This window comes from Colletes latitarsis, chromosome 9 (assembly GCF_051014445.1).
Source record: "Colletes latitarsis isolate SP2378_abdomen chromosome 9, iyColLati1, whole genome shotgun sequence".
In the NCBI taxonomy this organism is placed as follows: Eukaryota; Metazoa; Arthropoda; class Insecta; order Hymenoptera; family Colletidae; genus Colletes; species Colletes latitarsis.
The window spans coordinates 22,370,629-22,381,032 of NC_135142.1; the positions used below are offsets into that span (position 1 = coordinate 22,370,629).

The 10,404-nt window shown below is 41.7% G+C and overlaps 1 protein-coding gene across 1 annotated transcript; it reads left to right on the top strand.

The window, feature by feature from the left end:
* Positions 1 to 1,465: 1,465 nt before the first annotated feature.
* On the top strand, positions 1,466 to 4,394 carry LOC143345502 (uncharacterized). The gene is made up of 2 exons (XM_076772680.1): positions 1,466 to 1,625; positions 3,546 to 4,394. The coding sequence occupies exons 1-2, from the start codon at positions 1,503 to 1,505 to the stop codon at positions 4,245 to 4,247; spliced, it is 825 nt and encodes a 274-aa protein (XP_076628795.1). The 5' UTR covers positions 1,466 to 1,502; the 3' UTR covers positions 4,248 to 4,394.
* Positions 4,395 to 10,404: the final 6,010 nt, after the last annotated feature.

Here is a 10,404-nt window from a genome sequence, read left to right on the forward strand (position 1 = left end):
AATGCCTGTAAAACACGTAGGTGTTATCACGAAGGAGCATCATTCGATATTTCAAAACGCGATGGGAATTCGGACGCCGGCAGACGTGAAATTACCTCTCGAACTTTTCGACAATTACGCTTCGAAATTCTAAACATAGCTTTCCACCCCTCGCGGCCGAATAATTAAACGTCGAATCGTTCTTTCACCCCTTTTCTTATAATAGCAGCCTTCGGGGTTTTGTCGCGTTCTGTGACGTTGCCAGAAGTTGCAACGTTTAGTTTCAAAAATGCAAACTCGCTCTTTCTCGTTATAAAATTTATACGGTAACCCTTTGCCGTACAATTACGAGTCTGACACAAGTTTCACGATCGTGGGGTTACTTATCATCGAGTCTTATATATTAAAATCACCACATTTTTACATTCACGAGGTATTCGTAAAATAAATCTATTCTTTCTCGTGGCCACTTCTAGTACGAAGAAATTTAAACAAAATTAAATAGTGTACATTTGAAAAATTAAATTAAATCGTACGTCAAAGAGTTAATATTTCCTTTTCTTCTGGACGAAAGAAAATAAATAATAATTATTTTATTATATCTTTTTTCTTAAACTTTTTGTTATACGTAAAAGAGAAGATTTTAAAATGTCGTGCATCGATCGCGAAAGCGTCGAAATGGATTTGACATATAATAAAGCGTCAATAAAAGGCAAACGGTAATGAGTAGCTCGGAAACGTGACAAACGCGAGTCCTCAAATTACTAGCAAAGCCAGCGCGAGACAGTGTGTCGACTGCCATTAGCGTGAAATCATACAGTTATTATCCCGAACGTTTTAATACGCGGCAGAAGGGGTTTCCGTGGAAGTTAAAGTGGGAGTTTCACGAGGCGTCAAATTGCAGGCATTGCGATCAATTTTGTGTCTCTCGAGCGTCGAAACCGGTTCCGACTCAACGCGGCATTAACATCGGTGACACGAGTGGCTGCAAGGAACGAATCCAGAATCCTAATTATTCAATCAGAGTCCTTTTCGTTCTCACAATCGACTGGCCATTGAAACGTTCGAGATGTCGCGTGCATACTTTCAATAATCGACGTCCCTCCAAACAAGGCGATCGCCGGGAAAGGACACTCGAAAATGGCCATCCTTGGGACTCGCAAGGAAAATCTTTCCCAATAAAATAAAAGTCTCAATTATCGACGATTCAATAATAATGCAAAATTCGAAACGTTATTTACATTTTATGAGATCCAAACCTCTTTATAGAATGCTATAATATGTTTCGTGTTTCTTTTAAGAGTTTTAAGACTCCCATTTGAGAAACACTGGTGCTATTTAGTATACATTGCGTCGTCGTTCGCACAATATGGGCTGTCAGATAAATTCTTGTTTGCAATTGTCAATACTTCCCCGGTTTGTATTTTCCTTGACCAAAGCTTCGACTGTCGTCGGTACAAACCCGTATAAAAGACGAATCGTGCGTCGAGGAAGCATAGTTTGCTCCAAAAATTTTCCGCAAGATGAAAGTCTTGCTCGGATCCGTAGTCCTTGCGACGGTCGTGGTTTCTTGCATCGCGACCTGCAGTCCGGGATTAAATGGTCGAGAAGATTGGTACCAGTGCGAGGGATTGAATCAGCTAAACGTGAGAAATTGTTTTCTATTTACGTATCTTTTCGCTGAAGATTAGGATTTTTCAAACTAGAATCACCGAATAATATACAGGGTGTTCGGCCACCCCCGGGAAAAATTTAAATATGGGATTCTAGAGGCTAAAATAAGACGAAAATCAAGAATACCAATTTGTTGATGGAGGCTTCGTTAAGAAGTTATTAACATTTAAATTTCAGCATCTACTCGAATTTTTTTCTCGAAACTGAGTAGGATTTCGGGGGTATGTCTATTGACCAAAAATGATTGTAATTGACCCCCGCAACCGAAAATAATTTTTTTAGAACGATTTAAAAATTTTTTTTTTCGTCGAAAAATTTAAGCACCTACCCTGGTCGATTTTTCTTAAAAATTGCTTTTTCATTTTTAGTAATTTTGTTTGATGCCCTACAGAAAAGTTGTCTAATACTTTTTTGTAGGTACCCATGAGCTCTACTTCAGAAAAAAGTTTCATTGAAATATATTCACAATTGTAGGAGTTATGGCTGTTTGAAAATTGGACCATTTTTATGGGGTTTTTCTCATTTTGCGGGGTCAAGGACCAACTTTTCCAATATTTTTGCGATTTGTACATATTCTCCATCAAAATATGCATAGTTTGCTTTTTTAAATATTAAAATCGTCCAATCCGTTCCGAAGTTATGACGTTTTAAAGAATTGGATGAAAATTCGGGCAGACATTTCTGGTCAGAAATTATATTTTTGGTAAGGAATTTTTTCCTCGAAACTGAGTAGGATTTTGGGGGTATGTCTGTTGACCAAAAATGATTATAATTGACCCCCGCAACCGAAAATAATTTTTCCAAGACGATTCGAAAGTATTTTTTTTCACCCAAAGCTTTCAGCACTTACTCGAATTTTTTTCTCGAAAATGGATAGGATTTCGGAGGTATGTGTATTCACCAAAAATGATTGTAATTGACCCCCGCAACCGAAAATAATTTTTCCACAACGATTTGAAATTTTTGAATTTAATCGTTAATTACTTTGTAACGAAGCCTCCATCAACAAATTGGTATTCTTGATTTTCGTCTTATTTTGGCCCCTAGAATCCCCCATTAAAATTTTTCCCGGAGGTGGCCGAACACCCTGTATACATGTAAATCAGTTACATAATATTCCATATTAATCAGCCAATTTTTGTTCGTACTTTACACATTGTTTTAATAAATAAAAGTTGATGTTAAATAAAACCAATATAAATTGAATACAAGTGCTTAAAATAATTTTGAAATAATTTGAAATACAATTTTTAAAATAAGTTCGAAGAATCCTTGGAAGTAAATAATTTAAAATAGTTGTGAAAGCAAAACTGAGAAAAAGGTCCTAAAGTGGTACAATAAACCCTTCGTTTCGAAAATGCATACGTTAATCCATAACGAACTACGGCGAGCAATTTTGATGCGAATACAAGAACTATTATAACTAATACCGAGAAACCGTATCAGCAATCTTATTTGACCTTCTCTCACGCAACGCGAGCAATCAATAACACGCAGCGTAATCAATGCATGCAATTCAGATAGAAATCAAGCAGAAGTGTTCGAACGCATGCGACAGTCCGTGATACGGCGTATCAACGACTGTGTGACATCCGATGGAGGTCACTTCTAACATCTACTATGAAATCATGCGGTAATTTCAAGTGGCTGTCAGAGCGTTGTCGACAGTGTTTTTATTCTTCGTTTTCGTGTCAGATCGACGTTACAAATATGCAAACTTAAACGGTGTAATATGTTTCGATCAATTCTTTCGGTTATTCTGCATGTAAAAATTTGAATACACAACTCGAAAACAAGCAGTTCATGCAATAATCATGCATTAATAATTGTACAGTTCTTAAACAAAAACTGTGTCTGATCCAACATAGTTTAATATTAAAAATTTTGAACAGTTGCAGATACCAGCAGGAGCAGCAGGGATCAACATCGTAAATTCGAACATCAGCAAAATAAAGACGGATTCTTTCCTGCAATACTCTAATTCGTTGATCGAGCTGAACATAACCGGATGCGGCGTGGAAGAAATCGAACCGGACGCGTTCAGGGGGCTCGATAAATTGCAAGTGCTCGGTTTGGTCAACAATAAGATCCGCAAGATCGATGCCGCGTGGATTAGAGGATTATCGAAACTGAGGGCGTTAATCCTGTGGCGGAATCGCGTCGTCGATATAGATTCTGAAATTTACGAGCTGCTGCCCGAGCTACAAGTTTGGGACATCGCCCATAATGAACTGCGCGCGTGCTTGTCGCCGGACATGCTGAAGAAGCTGAAGAAACTCCGGAAAATCTTGATCGCCGGGAACCCGTGGTCTTATCGATGTCGTGCATCGATGACCTGGTACCTCGGCAGTAATCACATCCGTTTCATCAAGGACTGGAGCATCGGTGATTTACTGATCGAGGAATGCTTGGCTCACGAGCCGGGGGCCGATAAAGTGGACGCGATCTTGAATAAATGCGTCGATCGAATGGCGGGATCCTCCGATACGTTGCCATACGACGTCGGTGGACTGAACGAGCAGGTTCGAAAATTGTCCGGAAAAGTGTCCGCGTTGGAGGACGAGGTGCTCGCGTTGAAGAATTCGAGAACGTAATATTTTGTGACGGCTCTAAATACTCGATATCCCAACAAATTCCGCGGCTACGTTGTGAAGAATGATTCTTAACGCGTTCGCTGCCTTTCGTGACCTTTGTGTTTTGTGACAATTTATTTGTTACGGATAAACTAATAATTATTCTGCAAGTTGGAGCTTCATATCAATGTCTACTTAAACTACCAAACTAGTCGCTCTCGGTGAGCATCCATAATATTTCTGACGCAGCGAACGTGTTAAAACGAACCCTCTTCGTGATTCGTAAGTTGAACGTTACTGTCCCTCCCAACTAGGGTGGGTAGGGTCAGTTGCCCTAATATGGAATACTTTTTTTGGTAATAGTCAAATTTAAAATATAATAATGGTTTAGGAAATGGAGGCTCATAGTGCTCGTAATATGGAATACTATGTTTATATTAATAATTGAAGAAATAATCGAGCTTACACAAAGCTGATGCACTTACAAGGATCACCTTGCAAAAATTTAGACTGTGATATTTGCTTGAATATTCTTTTACGAAGGTTACTTTGAAATTCGGGCATATGCACGCTAGTGGCAACGAGTAATTAATTGCATTCATCGCCAATATTGCGAGAATCGCTTTAATATTGCAGTATTCCAAATTAGGAACATATTCCATATCAGGGCAGTTGACCCTAAACATCCGCAGGTGTCGAAATAAAAATATGCACTCGACTGATCGATTAGTCCATCGATAATTTGCGGAACCAGATAAGAATTTAGCGCGTGTTTGGTCGAGATCCAGCGGAGGATCCTCGTCGCGGTTCTCGTTAGCGAGTCGAATCGGATACGGGGGCTCACTTATCGCCGCGCATCGGCGGTACAGGGTAAACGGTTTAAACACCGTGCAACAGACAGTTCCACACACGTCGCGTCGGAACTGTCTGCTCCTGGTTTCGTTCCTGGCCCGATATATCCTCTTTTCTGCCCGTACGCTCTCCCGCCCCCGCCCGAAGGCAGCGCTATTTTTTCGCGCGCCTCGCCGCCTCGGGGCAGCATTATTAATGACCGCGGAAACCGCGTCAAAGATCTCACGAGCGTGCGCGAGCGTGATCCGTCCGCGTGTACGATACGCATTTTTTTAAACCGCGGCTATGCGCTGTCCGTGATGAATGGCGGCTAACCGGACCCGGAATGTTCTTGTCCCTCTCCAGCGGGCAGAATCGCCGAGAGATCCGTGGACGAGCTACTAGACGCATCGTGATTTAACGCGGTCCGCGCGTATGACGTGCCATTGTGATTTAGGTGCTTAGATATTAACAGGGACTGGCTGCCCCGATACGCGGCGACTTCCCGGAACCGCTATTTCCACGGGTATTTTTACGTGAATACAGCTGATATAGGCGGAAAAGAACGCCGTCGCAAGCAGCGTCCATCACCGTTCGATTCGCTCGACGGAGTCGCGTTATTAACGACGAAATGATAACTACGCAGCCCTGTCCTCGAAAGTAATGCGCGTTCAGCGGCTGAAACGAACGTTCCGCCATTGGTGCAAGCGGAGAACGTCCAATCTTTTATGTCGTGCAAGAAAAATTTGTGCTCTGTATGAAACTACCTCCTTTCAAACGATTTCAATTAACGCGTTGCTGTTGTAGGAAGTATTGTATATCTACGAGAAGTTGGGAGTACTTTGTTTCCTCCACCTGTCCTCGCTTTAAACTAGAGTGGGGGGATCTAGGCACCAATCAGACTTGCATCCCTTTCGCTAGCTAACTTCTCGCGGATGCACAGTAGCAGGCAAGATAGCAGAAAAACAGTAAAAGATAGGGGAGTGCTTCGTCCTGAGCCTGCTAGTGGGACTCATTCAGTAAAGCAATCCTAGCAGCCTTAGACATTCTATGTTTTTCTTCTTTTTCTTTCCTGTATCACTATAATCTGTATTTAGAATGAGAGTTAGCGTTTTGTTCTATTTTGAGTTGGTAAGGTTATGTAGTTTTCTAATAATATATAAAACCTCTTGTGCATGCATTATGCGATAAGTTTGTTTTCGTGGGGTAGTTAGTCTAGGTGTTTCGATGAGAGGCTCAAAAGGCATATTGTCAAGTTTGTAGTTCCCTAGACTGGCTATTAGTCGAGCACTTGCGAGAGAGGTACAGGCTGAGTGTATCCCTCTGCTGGCGAATATGAGAAGCGTCGCCAGAAATGCGATTCATTCAGAGTTGCACGGTGTTTTCAAACCGATTTATTCACACTTTATTGTACTTCGAATGCGATGCATGCCGTCAGCATTGCAATACACTTATTATTTGTTAAGATACTTGGACTTAACCGCTTACATAATGAACCACTCGTAAGGTCGTACTAATTTTATTTATGAACAAACACTGACACATTTTATCACGTTTTATGAGTTAGAAAGGTTTCACCGACAATCTATAAATGAGTTCTAATCCCACGCTAGCGGGAATAAAATGTTAACAATTTATAGTCCACACTAATCCAATAGAAATTACCAATTTAACGATTTCCCTTCGAATTTGATATTTCATTTGAAGACAAGTTACTCTATCAATTTTTCATAAATCAGATATATTGTCGTTTACCTTCTCTGGAAATGTTTTCGATGCAGAAATAAGAGTCTGTTTTCTTGTAAAATTGCATTGATTCAACGAACCGTTAAACGCTCGATAAAAGTTCGTGTTCGGGGTTGTTTCGATCCCCGCGTCTATCCGTGTTCTGTGTGTGTTTATCGGTATTTTATATGCGACACGGATGATTAAATTATACGAAAGAAATCTGTTACTTTCCGCAGTGAAGTGGTTTGGCCGTTAATATACAGATGCTTCGGGAGGATAACGATCCAGAACAATTGGTTCTGCCACGAGTGAAAACAGTGAATTTACGTTTCCTTGTTAGAATGGCAATTTCATTTGCCCTGATGCCTGATCCAATAGAAAATCTACGAGCCATTATGAAGCAAAAGCTTCCCAGGAATACGCTATTTCACGACGGAACGATTAATCTACCTAATCGGATATATCTTTTACGCAAACGAAATCTTGCAAGAAGTACAGCGACTCCTCGATTTACACGGTTAATTCGTACGCGTGTTAAATTCGATAATTTCGAAACGAGCGGCGCGAAAGTTCCGCAACAACGTTGTTTGGTATTCGTAAATAAAGGGTTTCCCGGGCACTCGTAAGATCGGTGTCGGCGATCGAAATCGAATCCGCGGCGCATAATCTACGAGCGTTTGGTACGTTCTTTCTGTTTGCATTTAATCAGCCGCTCCTCTCGTATCGCGGATGCTTTAGGGTACTATTGTAGTACAGGTACCGCGTGAGCACGGTAGGCGCACGGTAGGCAAAGACCTTAGGAAAGGATATTGTTCCACCTCCTGCACGGAGAGAAACTGCTCGAGCTGTGATTTATAGAGAGGATCTCGTGCCTCGTGCTGCACCGCATCGTCCAGATCCTCCTCCTCTTTGTCGTTGTCTTCGTCGTCTTTAGACGCAGAGTCGTGGCGCAGCGAACCATTCTCCGTATGCAGAGTGCTCCAGTTCCCACGCAGCGGGGCTATGCGCTCTCTAAGCGTTCGCCAATGGGGAGTCATATGCCGCGGTCTGTCAATGCACCGCTTATATGCAGCCTAGGCACGCACTCATCCTACTGCGCTCGGTGCAAGCGCGCGGAAGGTAGCCGCCGATGCATTAGCGCAGTGGTTCTTAACCTCGCTTCCAAACGGACCACAACCGGTCTCCATACTCAGATTTCTGCAGATTCGCGAATATCTATACGCAAACATCAGGTTCTGCAAGTCCTACGACCTACACAACCTGGTCACAATTTAATTTTCACGAGTATACAGTCTATCTAACGAGCTATGTTCATTTAGATATCTCGATTATCTTAAACAATGGCCTATGACCTAACAACCTGTTCACAATTCAATTTTCACAAGTATACAGTCTATCTCACGAACTATGTTACTTTTAGTAGAGGAGGCATAGAGCAGCAACTTTGTTTTTTTAAATGTCCAATGTTTTATGCTCGATTTAGACAGATTGGAATATTCTGAGCATAAAAGTACTAAAGTACATTTGTCCTAAAACGTACCGTTTCTGAGATATTCGATTGTTTTCAGGAAACGTGTTCAATATGGCGGCCATCAGCGATGCAACGTTGTAGTCTCTGATATTGTGCCTCTATCGTGACACACGGTGAATAATTTCGTATCTTTATACACAATATTTTTCGATGCTCCCCGCAAGAAAAAATCTAGAGGTGCACAAAAATTGGACATTCCATTTAAAAAAATAAGTTTGATACCTCCTCCACGCCTGCACTCGCAAGAGTACCATTTATACCTTATTGTCTACTTCCTTGAACCTCACAAAACTTCTGTAAGTAACATTGCCTCGTATTATTTAAAATAATCTAGGGTTGTTAAATCTAGACTTCGGCCCAGCAAATAGTATCTCCGCGTGTTTCTCATCCTTCGAACATAGTGTGTCGAACATCGTGCTGGTACCACATTTGCTAATGTATTTCTTAAGAACGTATCATATTTTTGACGAATAAAATTGTCGTCAAGGTCCGATTATTCGTTGTTTCGTCGTAAAAAAGGTTAAGAACCACTGGCTACGAACGCCCATTTACGGACCCGGAAACGCGTCGATTTTTCGGACGGATCCTAGCCAGGCAGCAACGTTCCTCCGGCGATTCTTTTTGTCACCATTCGTGTCTTCATCCCGCTTGCCGTTATCGTTATTTATTTTACATTGTGCCCACTTTGTGGTAAATCATGTTTAATAAGCTATAAGTTACGGGGTCTCCGCCGGCTTATATTTACGAGATGTTGATCCTTATCCGAATGATGTACATTAACGATCGAACTGGGAAATCTGTGTACACGGGATCTTCGGAGGCCGGTATCTATCTATGGTTACCTATGAACGCGCGGTAGCCGAGTAATCGCTTATCAGACAGAAACGTATCAAACGCGAATATCTCGCGAACGCGCGAACGCGAGGAATCGCGGTCGAAAGAATAATCTGTTTAGCAATTCGAGCCACGAATTCTGAAACTGTTTTCGCTTTTTGACGCTGCACGAGTTCGTCGATCATTTATATATTGGAATATATAAAAATTAAACCAACATCCTCGAGAAAATTAATCAGATACGACGCGTTCGAGTAAATTAGAAATGACGGGAGGTCATAACAGGATGAAATAAACTTATACGCGAGAAAGGCTGTTCCGTATAGTTTACAGTTGCTTCCATTCGTATTCATTTGATTTCCATTTTTCGGTTCTAGTTCGTCGTCGTTACCAGTGCTATATACTTTGCATACTTATTATATCACGCCCCCGGGGTATCAACACGAGCAACGCAAACAAGGTGTCTCTGTCTCATGAATCCGAAGCAGAGAGAAATCAGCGCGACGACGATCAAACGCCGTCGTTCGAGTTCGCCTCTTCTTTAGCAGATAATTTTCAACGATTTATGGTAGAAAATATTTGCTTCTATAAATCACTAATTACGGGTAACATTAATAAGGAACGATTACGGTCTCACGGTACGGTTTATTCACACCTTATTGCCGTATAAATCTTTCGCATTGATTTCGAGGCTGACCAAAACGCTTATTCTACTTATTTATAACGCTTTCTACTCATTATCTCCTACAAGCAACGGGGTTTTTTGCAATAAAAAACGTTGTTACTTTACAAATCAATAATGCTTCGTATAAGTTTGAATCCTAAAGACTAGCAGTGAAAACCATTCGCTGTATCAGCGAATCGCGTCCTCCTTCCCGGGCAACCCGTTCGCCGGGTCCTTTATTCCCCGGCATCGAGGCCTTTTTTAGCCGTCGGTCCACAATGCACACGAAAATGTCAAATCAACGTACGCGGAAAAAAATGTAAAATCAAGAGAACAAGAACGGCGCGTCATCGATACCCCGGCTCACCTGGCTGTCGGAGAGTGTATGGTATTCCCTTTTGTTCAATGTATAAAAAAAGAAAGGAAAAAAAAAACTATGCCTAAGATGAAAAGCACGAAGTGAGCCTCGCGGCCGGCTGGAGGCCCGCCAAATAATATACTGGCACCCTGTCCACCCCCGCTGCTTCGCCATCCGGTCTTTTCTGACAAGGCAACAGTCGCGTTACTATCAGCTATCCACCCTCCGATCC

What these genes read in the sequence shown, in the direction of transcription:
- LOC143345502 (XM_076772680.1), top strand. Translation starts at nt 1,503, where the DNA reads ATGAAAGTCTTGCTCGGATCCGTAGTCCTTGCGACGGTCGTGGTTTCT. An exon ending in AGGGATTGAATCAGCTAAAC is followed by an intron (nt 1,626 to 3,545) that starts GTGAGAAATTGT and finishes AATTTTGAACAG; the next exon opens with TTGCAGATACCAGCAGGAGC.